The sequence below is a fragment of the Thamnophis elegans genome, chromosome 8, assembly GCF_009769535.1.
Source record: "Thamnophis elegans isolate rThaEle1 chromosome 8, rThaEle1.pri, whole genome shotgun sequence".
Taxonomy (NCBI): Eukaryota; Metazoa; Chordata; class Lepidosauria; order Squamata; family Colubridae; genus Thamnophis; species Thamnophis elegans.
The window spans coordinates 55,639,217-55,660,818 of NC_045548.1; the positions used below are offsets into that span (position 1 = coordinate 55,639,217).

A 21,602-nucleotide genomic window follows, 5' to 3' on the forward strand; every position below is an offset into this window, starting at 1 on the left:
GAAGGTCTGCAAGCAAAAAGCCAAGCTCAGAGAGCATCAAGGACCCTGAAAACTCAAAATAACTCCATCTTGATTTTATTTGATCTAGGATGGGATTGACAGAAACCCAGTCCGGCTTCCAAATTTAGCTATTTTGCCTTATAACAATAAAAAACATAACAATAAGTAATAAAGGAATCCCTGTTTGTCTGGTTCTGGGCCTGCACTAACTTGAAGGTCTGACACCAACCCCCCCCCCCCCAAAATTCCTTTTTCATCTTATCAACCAGGATGACATTTCCAGAAGCTCATCCATCCATCATCATTACTGTCAGGGTCATTGGGGTTACAGACTCCTTTCCTTGCACCCTGGGAGTAATCCCCTGGGTGGAGAAGGATTTAAGTTTAATAATTTTTCTAAAATGAAGATTCCAAAGGTATTAAAAGAATCATGCCTTGGTGTTGGATATTTCATTTGTTTGAAAGTTCAGTTAAACATTGTTTGCATTTCAATTAGACATTGTTCGCATTGTACACACTTACAGTGTGGAATACAACATTAATATTTTCTGCTACACTGGTGAGTTTTAATGCTAGTTGTGGCTTCATGCCTCATTGCCTTTTGATTAGAGGCTGGTGTGACTTTAAGAAAGTTAGAAGCTTTTGCTTCATTTTCATTTGTCTTTCATTTAGTGCATTATCTGAACTTGAAAATGTCTTATTGGTTGAAATAAATCAGTTTTAGATATATTTATGTGTACATTAAACTGTAATTAGTTTTTACATCTCTGTCAGCAATATAATTCCTTTTCACACTTTAGATTTAATTTGTGTCATTTCTGGTGTTTTCAGAGAAAAGAACAGAAGTCACAGTTGTAGTGGGATTGAAATAAAGCAAATAGAATTGAATTGGATCTCTGAAGAATGTAGTGGACGCAGTATATGTATTGTGAATTTTGGCTGTATGCTTTGGGGCCCCTTTTTTTGAGGGGACGATGGAAATAAATTGCTTCCTAGAATCAGATATCTCTTTTATATTACCATTTGTCCACCCCTTCCTTATATCTGTTACCAGAGTTATATTGGTATAAGGAAATTGGGCTTCCCAGTGAATTATAGATGCAGTGAAAATTATTCTTTGAGATAAACATACTTAATTAAATCTGTCTAAAATACTACTTCTTTAGCTGAATTTAATTTTGAACTGGGCAGTTTCCTTGGGCTAACACTGGGAGAAGCGAGCTTAAATGCCCTGTAAATTTGATTTACATGCTGTTCTCTTGTTTTCTGATAAAGTTTGAAAGAAGCTATGGAGGCACACAGTATTTTGTAAAACGATATAGGGAAATGTTTAATTACCACATTGTGCCATTATTGTTTATATAAATTGACTATTTCCAAACTTCTAAATTTTGGGACAGCAGCTTTCTTATCTTTGCATAACTGAAACTTTAAAGAGAAAATAAGTGTTTTGGTTTGTTATATGCCATGTGTCCATACATTGGTGCAAATGCTAACCTATGATATTTGTTGTCTAATAAAATACCTTCACTTATATTTTCTTATTATATATTAACGCTCTGAAACCGACCAACATATATTTTAGGGTCTGGAAATCAGCCAGATGTGACTTCTGTGAAGATTGAAGACTTCAGTGGTGTTCAGGAGATGTCTACAAAAAGTCTTATTTTAGGACCTCTCAGTCTTCGACTTGATAGCAGTGCAGTGCACAGAATTATTAAAATGATTGTTTGTGCTCTGGAACATGAATATGAACCTTATAGCAAGTCTAAATTAGGTATGTTTTGTGAATTTTGAACTTTTAAAAACAAGATAGCTGAGTTTTCATTGAAAAAATATTAAGGATAAACATGCATGTGGAAAACTAACTTCTGTGAGATTTCAGCTGAGTGTTGCCCACTGTTGTCCTACAGTTAGTCCATTTTATTATCTGCTGAAGGAATTGATTTGCTGAACCTTTTGAGAATTTAAAAGGACAAGTATTGTGATATATTGTAATACACTATATATTATTTTAAAGTATACTTTAAAATGGTAATTTTTTGAAGATCCTGCATAATAGGAAACATGTCCACTCAGGCATATCTTCACAATTATTATTTAAATAAAAGCATGTCACTTTACAAAGAATAAAATTGATTTAGTAAGGAGAGAAGAAAAACAAGGGAAGAATATGCTTACAGTAAGCTATAAGTCTTTCAAGCAGATATGAACATTTTTCTGTTCATGACATGCATTATTTATTGATTTATTTAACAATACAGGTACATAAATCCCTATATAGTAGTTCAGCATATGATACAATTATAAACAATTAAAATAATAAATATGATTGTCCAAACAAAGCTACTGTGATAACCAGTCTGAGCTTGAGAGCAGGGTCAAATGCATCATCTGTATTTTGGATGGAGCCCCTCTGCCCCCCAAGAGACCTAAGCCTAGCCCCCCCCTTGAACTCCATTGAATCTTATCTGTTACCAATTTACCTTGATTGTTAGTAGATCAGATTCTTGTACAGGCTGCATAACTTCCAATACTTTTGAACTCTATCCTGGCTCTTGCGACTGAGAGCTACAAGTTGATAGCTTGCTGAAATGGTACTATTTTAATTGTTTTTCTGGATCTGGTGGTGATGGTGGTGGTACTAGTGATAATGGTGGTGGTGGTTACCCTCAAATACTTTCCCCAGATGTTTGTAATCCAACAGGCAGATTCTATTTTGGCAATGTATTCCCTGATATATCCCAGCATTATGCCATTAACAGCTTTAAAGGTGAGGAACAGCACTTTCTGTTGGGCCAGGAAGCATACTGATAACCAGTGCCAAGATTCAAAGCAGGCGTTATTCATTCTGCGCTAACTGTGTAACCTTATCTGCATTCTACTTGCTGTGTTTTTTACTAGTTGTAAAAGTAGCCCCACATTGTGTGTGTTCTAGCAGCCTAAATTAATGATTATTAGATTGTGTACCTGTTTGCCTGTTGTTAACCTGGTTAATTGGAGCACCATCTCTTTCATCTGCTATTCAAGAGTCCAAAGCAAGCCTAAATCATGATCTGACTTGTTACGTCTAAATTAAGACAAATTGATAAAATGAAATATTGATGATACTATAGATCAGGGGTGTCAAACTTGTGTCGTCACGTCATCACGCAACATATTGTGACTTCCCTCTTCTCTAAAATGGGGGTGGGCATGGCCAGGGCATGACGCATCTGGTCCATGGGCCGCGGGTTTGACAACCCCTGCTAGAGACATTTATTTTGGTCATTACGTTAAATTTAACCAAGTCTTATTATTATAGATTTTATAGAAGGAGCCAAAGTTTTGCCAAACACAGAAGAAGCTGCTGCCTTAGAGGAATATATTCCAACTCGGATCACAACCTTTACCATTTTGAAATGCACTGTCACTATTCCTAAGGCTGAATTCAACCTGCTTGCCCATTTATTGCCTGTCATCATGGGTCAAAAGGTGCTATAAATTTACAAACTATTTATAACTAATATCTGTGCTTTGGGGTAGATATTATTTTCATGTAGTCTTAACATAGTTTGTGTGCATTTGTACACATGCTAAATTTATAATAAAGTAGATGAGCTTGAGTTATATATAAACTATATTTGGAATTATATAGTTTAAAACTTCCAAGTTTTAAATATAACTTTATCCATGTATTTTGTGTCCTATATCCTGAAGAGTTCAAGCAGCTTCTTAACTACAACAAATCTTCAGTTGCTACGGCCTCTGCCTTGTCTTCGAATATTAGTAGATAAAATGATCCTGGAACATTCAGTGCCAATGTATGCCGATCAACTTGTGCAATATGTCAGCAGCCTTAATCAACCATCTGATAATTTACTTCACTATTGCTATACGCACTGCTATCTTAAGGTTTGTTTTATTCTTTTTTTCTGTTCAGTAAATAATGTAGGACAGCCCACTATCTTCTTAGTAATGCAACAGGAACATATAACTGCTTTATGATATTATGGGCCATTGGTTCCAAGATATAGTAAATCATGCTGTCTTCCTTGCATTTTTCTACTTAGACTTTCTAAAATATGTAGAAAAGCAAGAATCTCATGGCATTGAAATGAAAAAAATATGCAAATGAAAAAAGCCCCAAATGTTTATATTTTGTTATTGACTATGTTATTTCTTTTTAAAGATATTTGGTTTTCAGGCGGGATTGACATCATTGGATATTAATGGATCTTATAGTTTACCAATTTCAGTAATTCCTTCATTCAGCACAGCTGTATATGGCAAAATGCTTAAACTACCTAAATACTGGTAAGCATTTCAGAATGTGTGTATATGTATAAATACAATCTGTCAATCGGGATCCATAATTTTTTGATCATGGACATTTATTAAATCAATTCCTTACATCAATCTGTATTTTTCAGCCTCCGGCTATGATTTGGCTAGATTAAATTTTCAACATTTTTTTTTTCATTTTAATACCAACAATAATTTAAAATAAGGCAAAAAAATTAGAGGATACAAGTACTTACTTAACAACCTGTCACAAATCAGATGCTTTATGGTCCCTAAAGTTCCCCTGGCCATCGTAAATGTTTGCATCCTTCCGATCCTTGTTGTCACAGGACTGCATGTTAGACAGGTCAGCTTTTACAACTTCTTGTGGCATACCATGCTCATGTGACCATGATTCATTGTTTTATTTCTGGCTTTTTTTTTTGCCAGTTAGTGGCAAAAGACATCCATTTAAATGAATGGGTTTCCTTAGCAATTGCAGCATTCACTTAATGAATGCAGCATCCGCATTTGCTTAATGACCTCTGTAAAAAAGGCTGGAAAATTACTTCCATTCACATGGTTGAATTAACTTAAGGCCATGACTTACAAGGTTGTTGAGGACTAGCTGTGGTAATGGAGTGGGAATAAATGAATATTACAACCAGATTGCTAAATGTAGTCTACAACGAATAGAACTCCAGATGAAATACATCAAATGGTATTTGAACTGATTTATCCAAATCAGCCTGCAGACTGAGAGCTTCATTTAAAGTCATTTAGTGAATGGGAACTAGTCCTGAAGAATAACCTGGTAATGTGATTAAACTTGCATGTGCACTTTGTTTTTTAAAATTATACCACCTGCTTTAACTGGGTTTCGAGATTTTACACATCAGTGTTGCTTAAAGTCTACACATTGGATGATGCACATGTTCTACATATCCAACAGACCATCATTTTTTAAAAACAAAGCTATTTTATGAACATTATAGAATTCCCCTTGTATGTTTTTTTGAATAATGATTGAAAATCTCAATTTTATTTCTTGGATAAACCTGCAATGTAGCTTTCTTTGTTTTTATTTAAAAATATTTTGAAACATTATGTATCAGTATATATTATTACTGTAATATTTGCACTAGAATATTTCATTGCCTGGATGAAATAACACCTTTAAAAATATTTGTCACTATTAAACAACATATTTGGAATTAGTAGCCAAAAAGGTTATTGCTAGGTATGCTACTTTTGGTTGGTTGGTTGTGATACTACATGACTAGAGCAGAGGATTCTGGGTAATACATGGACATCTGTATTAAATTGTGATAAAATTCTAAAGTTACTGCCACTTGAAACCATTTTAACAAACTATGTATGTAACTTGTTTACTTATTTCTTGGCCTTATATCTTATATTTTCTAATTAAAGCATCATAACTAACATTTTAATACTTAGAAAGTGTTAACTTTAAATTGTAATGCTTAGGAAGGGCATTAGAAGGGTTATTATTTTACTTTATTGTTTTAATCATGAATTTGTGGAAAGTCAATAAACTCCAACATATTGATTTTGCCTGGTGGCTGTGAGTTCAATGCAGTTGTATGCAAATGATACCAAGTTTCTGGTGTTGCATCAGAAATATCCATTAAGCCTGTTTAACCCTTCAGATGACAAAAATAGATGTGGTACTCATGTGTGGTCTGTGAGATAGTAGTGACTGAGGCATGTTTTAAATCTGGCTCGCTTGTTGGGAGAAAGTAGCTGGCTGTTGGCTATAGAGAAAGAGCATGATGCCTATTCTTTCTTTGATGCAGTAACTTTAATTGGGGTTTATACATATATATCCTCCTGAGGAAATAAATATGTTTTAAGAACAAAAGGAATGTAACTAGAACAAACCATACTTGTACAACATGGGTATTTTTAAACAAAGTTAAGATAGGTCAGATTCAGATTCAGATTTAGTTTATTTGTATGCCGCCCTTCTCCGGGAGGGACTCAGGGCGGCGAACAACTCAAAGGGGGAAAGGGAAACATAAAACACAATACACGTGATTAAAATAAACAAGAATCATACAGCCACACAAGTCGAGAGGGGAGGGGAACTCATCAACCCCAGGCCTGCCGGCACAGCCAGGTTTTGACGGCTTTCCGGAAGGCCTGGAGAGAGGTGAGGGTCCGAATCTCCGCGGGGAGTTCGTTCCAAAGGGCCGGAGCTGCCACAGAGAAGGCTCTCCCCCGGGTAGTAGCCAGTAGCCAGGTCTGCAGTAAACTCTAATTTGTTTCAAATTCAAATGGAAAATAGAGGAACTGTAGTATGAATGTTGGAATTGATGTACAACAGGAGTGTCAAACTCAAGGCTCGCTGGCCAGATCCGGCCATGGGGCGCTTAGATCTGGCCCACGAGGCCACTCTGGAAACAGCAAAGGACCGGCCCGTGGTGCCTCTGCCAACAACAACGGAGCCGTGTGCGCCCCCCTGCACCCCGTTTTATTCTTCTTGCATGCTCAGATGCAAAAGGGAGTTTCCCTTTTGCTTTGGAGCATACAAGAAGGGACAGGAAAGGAGAAAGTCAAAGAAGGAACAATGGGAAGAGAGCAAGAAGGAAAAATAAGCAAAGAGGAGAAGAAAAAAGAAAGGAGAATGAAGAGGGAAGGAAAAAGAAGAATGGAAGGGAAGGAAGGAAGGAAAGGAGAGGGAGGGTGGTTGTCAGGGAAAGCCTGCCTTACCTGGCCACCACAGGTGCCCCTGACACAAGTCCTGGGTCACGCCCACCATGGCCACGCCCACCCTCCAAGATCAAACACAACCTTAATGTGGCCCTCAGTGAAATAAGAGTTTTACACCCCTGATCTACAACATTCTTCAGGGCTTGTTATGACTGTATTTGAAGGAATGGCCTTTCTTATATAATAGCTATTGCCAAGTCCATCTTCAGGAGCTCTGGTTTGGGTGATCTCCCATTCACCCACTTATCAGTGAGCAAGCTTGTCCATTAATTTTATTTCTAAAACATTTATTTTTTATTTGGATTATTATTTTTTGCTATAGATATTTTGTTCTTAAAGTTCATAATTTATATTTGTCAACGGGAGTTGAAGAATTATTGTATTTCCATGTAACAACATAAAGTATACAGTTAACATTTGTGTGCATTTGTGTGCATGTGCTTACACATAGTTTTATATGCATTCTTTTGGGAATTAATTTGTGCTAGTTTAAATATGATAATGAACAGAAGTTCCAAAACTTTTGGGAAGTGACCATATTCAGATTGATTTGGATTCTTTGGTTCTCGTGTCTTTTAATCATTTGCTTAAATTAAGTAGTTGGAATAATTGAGAATGCTATGAATATATGACAAGTATTTCTCTTTTTAAGATTAACTGAACATGTTGAAGTGCATAACAGCCAATTTGATTATATCTAGCCTTTTCTTTAGTTTTTTTTAAATAGTTCCCCCTGCCTGATTCCCCCAGCTTTTTTTAATCACAAGTTTCTAACAACAGGTCCACTAGTCTTATGTTGGGAAAAATGAACTTATTTTACTATGCAGGATATGAGTAATAAAAAATAATTTTAGGAAATTCTTGGCAGATTCCAGTCTTACATTTTGGGATAATCTATAAACCTGTGCAGCCAGCTGTTCACTGCTATGTTCTTTAAATTACGAAGGGTTGTTGATTTTAAAGGAATGAGTTATTTCTAGCTCTATTTCATAGGCTGTAGATTTGCATGGCATTTGCTTAAGTACTGAACTCTATTCTCATTTAAAAATAGTGCTTAAACTTAGTTTAGCAGATTTTCAAAACATTTTGTATCAAGCTAAGGGAATATGTGTCTTTTTAAAATAAGGACAGAACTTTGTCCTCTCTGCCCCAATAATGTTATGTCATAGTCTATGAAAACAATGGATTGCTTCAAATAATTCTGCAGCCTTCAAAAACTGTACAAAGACGCTATGTTCTCATGCAATTTTCATAGGTTCTGAAGGCTACACAACATCCAGAGAGTTAGGAGGCCACATGATAGTACACCCTATTCTTCGTGATTTCTATAGTGACATGTGACTGGGGCGTGCTTTGGAGAATAGTTGTTGGGTGTTGGTGAATGCTGGAGTGCCAACCAAAACATCTTGGCATTTCACTTTTAATGTGTGTCAAATATTCTCCATCACTGTTCTAATCCCTAAATTGTCTTATAATTTAGAAATGTAATTTGTCATGCATTGCAAGACTACATGGAGATTATCTATCTGTCTGTTTATATATATACTTATATGCCATATTTTCTGGAGTATAAGACGCACCGGAGTATAAGACGCACCAAGGTTTTGAAGAGACAAATTAAAAAAAAAGTAGCTAGCTAGGTAGATAGAGGGATAGAGAGAGAGAGAGAACGAAAGAGAAATATAGTAGGGAGGGAGGGAGGGAGAGAGAGAGAGAGAGAGAGAGGTTAGGTAGGTAGGTAAATAAAGGGATAGAGAGAGATAGAAATAGAGAGAGATAGAGAAATACAGTAGGTAGGTAGGGGGAGAGAGTGTAGGTAGGTATGTAGGTAGAGGGATAGAGAGAGAAATAGAAAAAGAGAGAGAGAGAGAAATACAGTAGACAGGTAGGGAGAGAGAGTAGGTAGGTAGGTAGAAGGATAGAAAGAAAGAAATACAGTAGATAGGTAGGGAAAGAGAGAGTGTGTGTAGGTAAGTAGGTAGGTAGAGGGATAGAGAGAAATAGAAAGAGAGAGAAATATAGTAGATAAATAGGGAGAGCGCGAGAGAGAAGGTAGGTAGCAGTGACATGCAGTCAGGTGAGTCAGGTGAGGCACAGCCTCACTGCTCTCATCATGAAAAGAAAAAAAAATGTAAAAGGAAAAAGGCGAGTGCTGAGGTGAGGTTAGCTAGCTGCTGCCTCACTGTGAATGACTGCCTAACTGTTTAAAAAAGCCTCTAAAAAGCGCCCTCTACTATGAGGCAGGAGAACTGCATGCCTCATCTAGTCTGACTTTTTAGGCGTTTTATGATCGCTCAAACAGAGTTAAGCGAGGCTTAAAAGCCTAAAAAGTCCCGAGGTAGGTGAGGCACGCAGTTCTCCTGCCTCATAGTAGAGGGCGCTTGTTCTTCCTGTGACTCAACGGCACCGCAGCTACCCCTCTTCCCTTTTTCTTCCCTTCTCGCTTGCGAAACAGTGGCAATAAAGGGGGAGCGCAGAGATGTACCTTCATCTCTTCATTGATTTCCCTTTTTACAGGATGAGCCGGCTTCCTGCTTCTTTTATTTTCTGGAGGTCTCACTTCTTTCTCCATTTCTGCCATTTTTATTTTATTTTATTTTTTTGTTTGGTGTGCGTGTGTGTGTGTGTGTGTGTGTGTGTGTGTGTGTGGCGCACACGTGTGTGTGTATGTATCTACTTTGGTGGAGATGAAATGGCTGCTGGTATTATTTGGGAAAAGGCTTTTGGGGGAAGGTTGTAGAGAGGAAGGGAGGGAGGATGGGAGTGGCTTTTAGCACTGATTTGTTTCCCCCTCTTTTCTCTCTCTCTCATTCTCTCCCTTCAGCTCTCTTTCATTTCTCTCTCCCTCTCCCCTTTCTCTCTCTAATTTGTTTCCCTCTCTTTTACCTCTCTCCCATTCTACCTTTCCATCTCTCTTTCATTTCTCTCTATCTCTTTCTCTCTTTCTCCCTTTTCTCTTTCATCTCTTTCTTGTCCGTGCAAGCAAAATACCCCAGGATCACGGCGGTGGGGACAGCAACTCCTTCCGCTGCTGCCACTGAGAAGTGAATACCTGGCTGCGCTGCGGAGAAGAGCCACGCTGTGCAGGAGACTCCTTAGCACTAGACTCAGGTCAGCGTGAGCCGCGGTCCCCTTCATGTTGGTTCAAGAAGGAGGGGAATGGGACCGCGGCTCGAGGTGACCTGAGTCTAGCGCTAAGGAGTCTCCTGCACAGTGTGGCTTTTCTCCGCAGCGCAGCCAGGTATTCACTTCTAGTGGCAGCAGCGGAAGGAGTTGCTGTCCCCGCCACCGTGATCCCGGCCCAGAAAAGTATTTTGCTTGCACGCGCAATGAAGAGATGAAAAGAAAAGGGGAGAAAGAGAGAGGGAGCAATGAAAGAGAGCTGGAAGGAGAGACTGGGAGAGAGGGAAAAGAGAGGGAAACAAATTAGAGAGAGAAGGGGAAGAGAGAGAGAGAAATGAAAGACAGCTGAAGGGAGAGAATGAGAGAGAGAAAAGAGAGGGAAACAAATCGGGGAAAGAAAGGAAGAGAAAAGAAAGAAAGGAAAGAAAGAAACTTTCTCAGACCTAAGACGAAAGCAATGGCAAGCTAAATCTCTTGCCAAGAAAACTATAGTTTGCCAGAAGGCACAAATTGGAAGCAAGTCTGATTTTTTAAAAAAGAAAATAACAAAGATGGCAAAAAAAATGCATCTGAAAATAAGATTATAATTTTGGATAATGTATTATATTGTCAAACTCAAAAGGCTTTTGATACTTAATTGTCGTCGTCGTCATCATCATCATCATCATCATCATCATCATCATCTCTCTCTCTCTCTCTGCTCCCCCCCCTCGGAGGGACTGTCGGCCCTTGTGGAAAACACAACAAGGAACTCCTTGGCTCCTCGCTCCCCCCCCATCACTTTTTTTGTTGTTGATGGCCACTGGTGGTCACTGCATATGGTCCTCGGCGATACGTTCTTGCCCACCACCCCTTCGAAACGCGCAAGGACAGGACAAAATGGTACAGATCCTTTTATTAAAAACCCCTGTATTACAAAGGCATTTTAATAAAAAGATTGTGATGATGTCAGTGCCTCACCAGCCATAAACCTCACCGCACATCACTGGTAGGTCGGTAGGTAGAGAGGGGGGGGGAGAGAGAGAGAGAGATAGAGAGATAGAGAGATACAGTAGGTAGGTAGGGAGAGAGAGAGAGTAGGTAGGTAGGTAGATGTTTTCAGGTGTATTTATCCATGTGCTGGAGAAGGAAATCACTGACAAACCTTAAGTCTTTGTTCCTGCTGGAACATAGCATTTGATCAATGTAATTCTCATCAGTTAAAGAGCTTTCCAAAAGCGGGGGGGGGGGGAGTTTTTGCACTCTGCAAACCTCCGAAAAACGGCCTGTTTTTTGCAAAAACGGGCCTGTTTTTTTTCAAATAAAAGGCATGAATAGCCTTTGGGGGGGCTTGCGGAGTGCTCCTTGGGGGAGCAAGAAGCAAAAGAGCAAGAACCGGCTCATTTTTTGTCAAAAAAAATATGCATGCATAGCCTTGTGGAGGCTTATAGAGTGCTGCTGAGGCAGGGGGGGGGGGGAAACGGCCCATTTTTTGCTCATTTCTGCCCTCCCCAACCTCCAGGAGCTCTCTGAAAGCCTCCATAAGGATATGCATGGCCATTTTGGTGAAGGGGCGGGCTTCAGGAGGCAAAAAATGCTATATTCATTGTATAAGATGCACCCAGATTTTCAGCCTTTCTTTTGAGGAAAAAAGGTGCATCTTATAGTCCGAAAAATACGGTATGTACACCTGTATGTATATATATGTAGGTACATACGTACGTATATACATACGTACGTACGTATGTATGTATGTGTATATGTTCCAATAATAATACTATGCAATTCTAATTTTTCCCATCCTTTTTTACTTCCTAGGTCTAAGCGATCTAATACTGCAGTGAACGAATTTATATTTGAACTTCCAAATTTGACAATTCAGGCTACAAGAGCTCAGAACTTTCTAATGCAAACTATTTGGCAGAGTTGGGCTTATACTGGAAATTCCAATTCATCATTAGTGAATGAAAGTTTAATGAACGAAGTCTTCCAAATATCAGGTAATGACAACATTTGTATGTATCGTGTGTCATTCATTCATTCATTCATTCATTCATTCATTCATTCATTCATATGTTTAAAGTTGAGATACAGTTTTTAAAAAAAATTCTGATGTGATATAAGTAAGTTTGTACATGTAAAAACTGTACAATAAAATGTATTGAATATATTTGAAAAAACTGAATGCACTCATTTACCTAAATAAATAACATATTATTTAAACAAATTAACTGAAGAATCCTCCAGGTAAGCCATTGTATTTTGACCGGCATTAATAAATGTGCTTGTGTCATAATTTACAAAATTGACATTTAGGTTCTTGAAAATAAATCTTAACTAATAGTTTAGTTTATTTCATAGCCATTGCACATCATATAACAAAATTAAATGCCATCTTCAGTGTACACAGTATAACTATAAAAATTAAAACACAAACACACATCCCTCACATGCTATATAATTGAAATTGAAAACCCTATATTGCATTAATATTACACTATACCAGTGTTTTTCAACCACTGTGCCGCAGCACACTAGTGTGCCGTGACATAGTGTAAGATATGCTGTGGGAAAATTACTTTATATATAGTCAATATAGGCACAGAGTTAAATTTTTTTAACATTTTCTAATGGTGGTGTGCCTCGTGATTTTTTTCATGAAAAAAGTGTGCCTTTGCACAAAAAAGGTTGAAAAACACTGCACTATACCATAGACTCCAATATAGTTACTGCCCTGGGATAGAATCAGTTTAAAACTTCCTTTACATATTGGTCAGCAAAAAAACCCTTTGGTTTTCCAACAAGACATTATCATAGCCAACTACAGTTTGCTTTTATAGTTGTTCAATGTATGTGTTTAAAGATCTTTGGTTATCACACCCTCCTTTTTTCTAAAGTATACTGTTCAAAATTTAAGTTAGTAAGAGACAATACTATCCCAGTTTGTAATTGAAGAATTACATTAATAATGTTCATTTAATTTAATTTATTCAATTTAGACGCCATCTGTTTCTAAACTGATGGAAGGCTGTGTTTATCTCCTCTTTGAGAGTTTTCCTAATGTAATTCTTTGTAGTAAGTTTGAAGTTTGGATTCTGATGCATATGCCAGGAAAATATTAATGCCATTGCACATAGTTTTATTTTATGTAGAAACTGAACCTTGAGAGTGCATTTTTCCTGCTGCATTTAAGTAATTTGTAATTTTGTTGACAGTCCAATTCTATTAATCTCTGTGTGGGGGTTTTAAACAAAATTGCTTGCAGACCTCTAATTTATCTGCTTAAAATGATCAAATAGGCATTTGGAACCCTCATGTAAATGATGTATTAAAGTGAAAATAAAACCTATTTTCCAGAAAGTAACTGCAAAACTATTTTATGGAAGACTTCATGTGGAATACTGTAATGGTTGAATAATAAATTTTACCTCACAAAAATGAAATTCAATAATACAGTAGCTTTCTCAGTGCAGTAGCATCTGGTTAAATCTCAGGAGAGCCAATATTTTCCAACTCATTAGGATCATGTCGTTCTATATGTCGTCAACACTGACTTAGCCAAGCTACCTTTACTTGCATAACCACCAAGCTATTAAATAGGTCTCTTGTGGAGTGAAGTCAAATATTCCTCTTATTTTCCTTTTTCCTTGGAAGAAAAGAAGAAAAGTACATGTTGTAACATTTAAACATCTGGTCAAAACCACATCAGGATAATGTTGAGGAAAGTAACAGAACTCAGAATTCTTCCCAGGTGTTCATATAAAAGGGTTTTGGATTTGCTACATAGGTTTTTAGCCAGTTAAGAGAAAGATTGGAAAGACAGGCAATTGCTGTTTTAATGCCTCTGAAATCTGTTCTTCCTCCATCCTTTTCTTTCTCTCCCCCCCCCAACCTCCCCATCAGACACATTTCTGAACTGAATCGTAATGCAGGTTGTTGAGCTTTAATCATTTCCCTCCAATCATCTGGGTTGAAATGTGTGTTCCACGTGATATGTCCAAAACTGACACTTATTCTGAGCACCCTGAGTTAGATTTTAAACTACATACAGTATTGTTTAAGGTATCATTTCAGGGACTAATGAGTTCAGTGCTGTTCTTACCTGTTGCTGTGCCATGAGTACATTAGTTAACTTGATAGATAATTCAATTGTGTCTGAAAGCAGTAAGCTTTAGATCTGATTACCTTTCTTTGGTTCTAGACCCTCGCCAGTGAAAATTAGCTACTTTAGCCATTGGACCTGTACACCTAGGACTAGAGAAAAGTCTCAGGAAAGTCAAATGTAAATAATATAGTTAATCAGTTGAAAACCCCTCCTCGTGATTTAAAATGACTGTAGGAAGAAAGTGGCAGCCCAGTAATTTTCATGCAAATCTGTGCAAGAAATGAGCACTGCAGTCTTGAGCCAAGATGTATGATGACAGCTGAAAGAGTTTCAAAGAGTGGTGGCAAATATTGGCAGTTGAGTTTTAAAGTAAACTGGCTCAGCCTGTTGTCCTCCCCCCTTCTTGAAAAAAAGTTGCCCCCACTCTTAATCCCATGCTTTCATTACCTGTCACTTTTTTCAATGAAAAGCCAAGTGATTATTTTGTGTTATTTAGGTTTAATTGTATAATGCATCACACTGAAAGAAAAAAGGAGACAATACCAAACATTAGCATCATTGCTTTATATTTACTGGTAAATTGCCAAGAGTTTTCTTGTCTGGGTGTCCTGTGTAAAGCAAATCTAGAGCTTTTTTCCTCCACAAAGAAAAGGCTGCCAACTTCTAACAGTGAATTGTGGTGTACTTTATGTTCCTATTCTGGCAAGACATTGTCATAATGTCACACAAACCTCAAACCTGAACTAATTAATCTATCCAATTAACCCGGAGGGGGTAGATTGAAACCTTAAACAGAACTGTGTTTGTTTGGGGCTAAAGTAACATTCCCCATGCCAAGCAAACTATTTACCTGAGGGTTAACTGTCCCTTCTGATATCTGTGATTTGAGACAAAGTCCCCTGTTAAAGCTTAATATTCTGCCTCTCTGGTGGATGAAGTTTTAACTTCCCTAAATTGTATGAAAGGTTGAAAAAAAAAGAGTACAAGGATTGGATGGATATGAAAAGTATCACATCTGCTATTTCCAAAACCCTTTCTATTTTACACATTTTACTTGCCTAGGAAGAATTAGTAATCTGGACATTTGTGGAATGAGAGAATCATTGAATGTTGCAAGGTTAATAACTTGAGCAGAGAAATGTTCTGGCTATAATGCATAGCAGCAGTGTGTCTACTGCTAAGGTCAAGAGTCATGATGTGGTGGAATGACTATGCTTGACCCTAGTTAAACTTTTCTGCATAGCCATTTTGGACAATGTGCAGGATTCTTTTGAGTGCTGTAATCTTGCAAACATTTATGTATATGTAAATTTCACAGAATATATAAAATTGCCATTGTACATGTTAATGGCTACCAGGATTCTATAAATCTTTTATGGAAAATTTATCATTTGATTTCCTGTTTGAAAGAATGATATTCATCCAGACATCATTACAAACATTGTTGATATTATGGCTACTATTTTCTGATTCTATGCTTTCAAAAATCTACTTTAGTATTTTCACTGTTATAATTCTTTGTTACATTTTACAGGCTTTTCTGTACCCACACACTTTAGTCCCTTCTAGTGTCCAGTTTTTGAAATGATGAAATTGCTTATCTTGAAAAATGCAAAAAAGAATATTTCCCACAACAAACTGTTATTTATATTTAATTCCAAAATCTTATTGTAAATTGTTGTATATTCCAATTTTGTCTGTACCATTTATAACTTTCTAAAAATCAAAATATTATTTAGCTTTTTACTGTTTATTTCAAATTCTTTAAATTCTTAAGTTTAAAAATTTCTTTATTCAGGATTGAAAGCCGATTCACCTGGTGCTTTGAAACATGTTCTTCTGAAGATCTCTAATAGCTTAGAAATAGTTAATGAACAATTCATGAAAAAAGTTATCTAATAGCTTAAAAGTAGTTAATCAGCAATTTTGTGATTAGAAAATGAGGTTTGTGAATTTAGTGTCTTTTAAAAGTGTCTGCAATTGCAAGCAAGAGAGTTAATCCTGTTGTTTCCCAGCTCTCAAACCTGCAGAAAACTTCTGTCCTGTCAGAAGAAATAACATATGGATACTTATTTCTTTGATAGTAAATGGAAGCAATTTATTGTATTCTGAATTTAGTATATACGTAATTTTGCATGTTCCATATTTTTTTCACATAAAAACTTTTATCAGACAATCTTGGCCAGAGTAGCTTTACTTCTGTTTGATGCATGAAAGCCCAGAATAGAAAGGAGAACAAATTATCATCCAATTTACAAATATTTCTGTGTGTCGAGATGTTTCTTGCCATCTAGAAACTTCCATTATAGTGGCTTTTTACAAGCTTGTTTCAGGGGATTGTCTTATATAGCCGTATTTAACTGTCAGTTAAATAGTGTTGGAAAAAGTAGTATAAAATGAGCAGGTTAAAATATTATGGGTTTTCCAAGTACAAGCTGATAAAGCTTTGACTTATCATAGTATATCGGATTTAATTGTGGTTGAAAAGAAGAAAGTGTGGATAATTGATGTGGCAAAACCAGGGGATAGCAGAATAGAAGACAAAGTATTGGAGAAGATCACAGATTATCAAGATCTGAAAATTAAAGTTGAAAGATTTTGGCATAAACTGGCCATGGTGGTTCACTTTGGTTAACAGCACCTTTGGTGCCATACTAAAAAGGTCTTGGAAGCCACTTAGAAAATCTCTGCATTGACAACATTTCCACCTGTCAATTACCCAAGGCTACATTGCTTGGATCCGCACATATTCTACATACTAGATCCTTGGAAAGAGCTCAATGCATGTCAAGGCCAACACCAGCTAAAGAACCAACAGCTGTGATTTTACATTGTTGTAATGATAATTGGAGAAAATAAAAAAATAAAAAGACCTGTAAAGAGATATAGAATGACTGTCACAAAGAAAAAGCAAAAATAGTGCTGAAAACAACAAGCCCTTTTTATGCAATCCCAAAACATCTAGAGCACTACTTGAACATCATTGGTATTGACAATATCACCATCAGTCAATTGCAAAAGGCAACTTTATTTGGAACAGGTTGTATTCTGTGGCAATAGCAATAGCAATAGCAATAGCAGTTAGACTTATATACCGCTTCATAGGGCTTTCAGCCCTCTCTAAGCGGTTTACAGAGTCAGCATATTACCCCCAACAATCCGGGTCCTCATTTTACCCACCTCGGAAGGATGGAAGGCTGAGTCAACCTTGAGCCGGTGAGATTTGAACAGCTGAACTGCAGAACTGCAGTCAGCTGAAGTAGCCTGCAGTGCTGCATTTAACCACTGCGCCACCTTGGCTCTTAACTTTAACTTTAACACTGTCCAACAACCTCTGTCCATTCAAGATCTTTGGAAAGAACGTGATAGGTTGATAAAAATGCCAAATCAGATCTAAATATCTGGCGGACTATGCAACCAACCACAATTAATTAAATATATGTGCTTCCCAGTTCCCAGAAATTCTTGTCCACTAGAAGGAATAGCAGCAACTGGTTTTTCATTGTTTTTATCATCTCTTTCTAAATCCTTTTCTTTGGAAGGATAGATAACACATGTGTTTTAAAATAGATCAGTGGATAATTTATGTACTAATTTATTTAGATTGTATAGCTTGGAACAATATGTTATATAAAAAGCACCTATATTGCCCTTTTATGCAAAAAAGGATCATTTAATAGAATTACTGACATTAGTGGAATTGAAAAACTGAAAGAATTGTAGGTTCATTTTATAAATGGCCTCTGCATTAACTGCATAGAATGAAACTTGGGCACCAGAAAAAATAAATGTCCACTAGGATTGTATGCATCTTAGTGTTGTGTGGCCGCTGTAAAATAGAGATGTGTAATGTTGTGGTGAAATGTTGCAGCTTTAAGAAGTTGTTGAAGATGTTACCTTCTCACCCATGTGCACTTGGAAGAAATTTTTGGCTTTCAAAGTATAAATATATCTCTAATTCATAATACTTCGTACTAAAATAAAATCCTGTTTTGCTTTGCTATTTTAATAATACTAGCATCACCTCTCTAAATAGAAAAACATGCACAGTAGTTTATATAAGGGTAATATTGAGACAGTTGTATCAGTTGGTATTTTTGTATTCATGTTGAAATCACTTTTCTGTTAATAAACAGATTGCTATTAATTTTGTTTTGGAGCTTTTGAGTCAGTCTTGACTTCTAATGACTACCTGGACAAGTCCCAGCATTTTCCATGGGAAGGTTTTAAGAACTGGTTTATCATTGCCTGATTCCGAAATAACTGTGTATTGAGACTTAAACCAGGGCAGGGCTTAGAGATCAATACTGGACCATGGGTTTATGCAGCTAGTTTCTTCCATCATAAATTCTTGTGTATACTGATTTTTTTCATTACCAGCATTGCTAAGATGACTATAATGAACTTGAATATGAGAGCTAATGAATTAGTGAATGAGATTTTTGAAGCATATCTGCTTGTTTCATATTTTAGTTTAATTGTTTAAATTAATTAAAGGTTGTGCTCACAGAAATAATTTTGTAATAGGACAAACTTGCATGCTTTTGTAATGGTAAGTTTATACTTTAGACTTTTCTGTCAGACATAATGGAGTCCTTGGAAAGAATATTACAAGTTTTCTATGTAGTGGTTGCATTGCAAGTGTTCCTGAGAGAAATGTGGGTAAAAAAAACTTAATGTGATGCATTTCAATATTGAATTAATTTCTAAAGGAATGTCTGTTTCTTGTTCTGAAGATAATACTGCATTAATGTATGCTTGGCATATGAAAATGATTATGGAAATAAGGGTATGGGCTCTGAGCTGTATTTTCAGTTGGAATGTAATACAGCTTCTGTTAAAGACCCATGTAATTCAACACCTCTGCTAATAGAGATATTAATGTTTTGTTTTAAGGGTAATGATCTCTTCCATCGTTACATATTTTTCTTGTTTTTATTGAGCAGGATATTGCCCTATATAGTTTTAAATAAATTTCATTGAAGGTTCCATTGTTGATTGATTTTGACACACTTCCTCTATTTTTTTTTCTTTGCTTGTAGCGAGAATAAAATGGATTCAATTTTCTTTCCCTTTGAAATATGTCATGTCAGGCTTTCCTTTGAAATGAGTACTGATGTTTCTTTCTTGCAAGACGAGATATTTTAAATGTTATGCCTCATAGAAGCTCTAGTTCTCTCTCAGAAGCCTGCTAAAAATATCGTTGTGTAAATCAAGTTCATAATGTTTTGTTGTTTTGTTCGGATGGACTAAATAGACTAGACTGAATTAAAATAGTGTTTCATTATGGCACATTAGAATGTAATTTGGTTGGGTTTTATAAATGTTTATGAAATGGCCTAGAATACATTAGATTAATATTCTTGTGTGTAGTTGTGGAATGGATTTCTTATGTTCTAAATAGCAACTTCTAGCAAGATGTTCATGAAGTGTCACTGCTTGAGTTGAGCAGTTCAGCTCATGTCCCTTGATTAGATCAGGCAAAGGAAAAATTACCGTTTACGTGCCAACTCATAATCTCCAGGAACAAATCAAAGGAATCTGCTTCAGACAATCCTGCATTTTGGAAATGCAGTAATAAGTAAGAATCAGCTGTGTAGTATGTTCAAAATAGGAAGAAGTATGATGACAACAAATTACTTGAGCCAGTTTTGTATAGTGGTTAAGATACTGTCCTAAAAACCAGGAGATTCTAATGCTGCCGTAGGCATGAAAACTGGTTGGGTGATCTTGGACCAGTGACTGATTCTGAGCCAAACCTACCTCTTATTGCAGAATAAATAGGAAAAAAAAGAATTATGCATATTCTCTACCTTGAGTTACTTATAAAACAATAAAAGATGGGATAATAATAATATTAAACAAAAAAATGGAAATATTATGCAGAGTTCTGCAGATCAGCAAGTCCAATAGAATATAAGAAAAAAGCCTAATTTTTTATTGGTACTTAAACTTCTGTTGGATGAAGAACACTTTTTTATTAATATCTGGTGGGTACTATGTAGTGGTATGCATACAACATCTTCCCAAAAGATCAAAGAAAGACAATAATTATGTTAATTTTTATGTGCAATTCTCTCCAATTAAAAGTCTAAGATGAGTACTTTCAATGGTTACTAAGAAGTTGCGAAGGTTGTAATAAGAATGAAATATTCAGCATTTACTTCTTTCATAATACATTATAATGTTTGAAAGCACAGGTGTGCATGGTTTAAATCAAAATTTAGATTTCAGCAAGTTTATCTTTTATGGTAGTAATCATAAAGACCATTTTAATTCTAGCAAATCTTAAAAGTAAGATTGTTTGAAGTAGTTCTGTTTAATCTTTAATGATTCAGAATACATACATGAGAATCTGTATATAGGTAGCATATAAGATAATATTTTCAGTGGCATCAGATATTAGCAAACTTTCAGTAAAGTAATGAAAGCAAATTCAAATGCAATATGCATTGAAAGAACAAACTGTGAAATAAAGCCGAATACTAGTTTCTGTTGTTTCCACCTTAATAAATTATTTGCTTTATCTCATTTTTATCATGTTGACCTTTTCTCCATACCCATGAATTCATTCAAGGAAAATCCGTGAATGTGTAACATAAGTCTGTAGAAACAAAAAAGATTACATTTTTTTTACTGTTCCTTTGCATTAAAATAATGCAAACTCAAAGCAGTGGTAGTTCCCTGATTTAATTATAAAGAGATGCAGAAGATAGTATTTTCTGGCGGCAAAGGAGTTTTCAAAGATTAGTTAGTTGTGTAAGTTCCAAACAAGTAACAGAGCACACATTTTGCTAACTTAAGACATTGGCTTAATTTCATTAACTGTGGTCTAATATTTTGTGCATCCTACTCTTGGTAAACCACAGTGGTATTTTCTGGCTTCTGCTTCAAAGCTTTACTGTTTTTCATCCATTTCTATTGACCAAATGTGTCATAGCAACATTCACTAAGTCTGGAAAATAGACTTTAAATGTTTTTTGCTCTAATGAAAAATCTAGCATGTAATGCACTTGCCGATGTAATTAAGTTAATACTGTAGAATTTCCAAAATCCTGACTTTATTGCTTCATGTTTAGAAAATGTTATGTTTCTATGAAGTAATTTTTTAACATGCATTTCTTAAAGTACAAAGCAGCTGAATTAAAAGGGCCTGTTTGTCACAACAGTCAGCAATATTATGGCGTATTATTATAATGACTCTATAAATTAATGATTGCTCTGTATGAATAAGGGGGAACCCCCCCCCCGAATGAAAATAGGTTATGATAGAAACAGAAGCAGCCATGTACATTATATGTGAAGCCTGAAAGAGGTCTGGCTTTCTTAACTTTTGAGATTGCTTCTGCAGCTGTCTTGATGAACATTAGTTTTTAGTTTGCAAACCTCTAAAGCTTAA

At 36.2% G+C, this 21,602-nt stretch overlaps 1 protein-coding gene across 5 annotated transcripts in view; it reads left to right on the top strand.

Annotated features, from left to right (window-relative positions):
* Positions 1-21,602, top strand: part of VPS13B (vacuolar protein sorting 13 homolog B) — a 331,777-nt gene that overhangs the window by 35,590 nt on the left and 274,585 nt on the right. For all 5 annotated transcript variants that reach the window (XM_032222762.1, XM_032222761.1, XM_032222766.1 and 2 more), the window contains exons 13-17: positions 1,586-1,777; positions 3,305-3,474; positions 3,700-3,894; positions 4,172-4,296; positions 11,917-12,098. In XM_032222762.1, the coding sequence (XP_032078653.1) occupies positions 1,586-1,777; positions 3,305-3,474; positions 3,700-3,894; positions 4,172-4,296; positions 11,917-12,098 (864 nt within the window). The remainder of the gene's footprint in view (positions 1-1,585; positions 1,778-3,304; positions 3,475-3,699; positions 3,895-4,171; positions 4,297-11,916; positions 12,099-21,602) is intronic.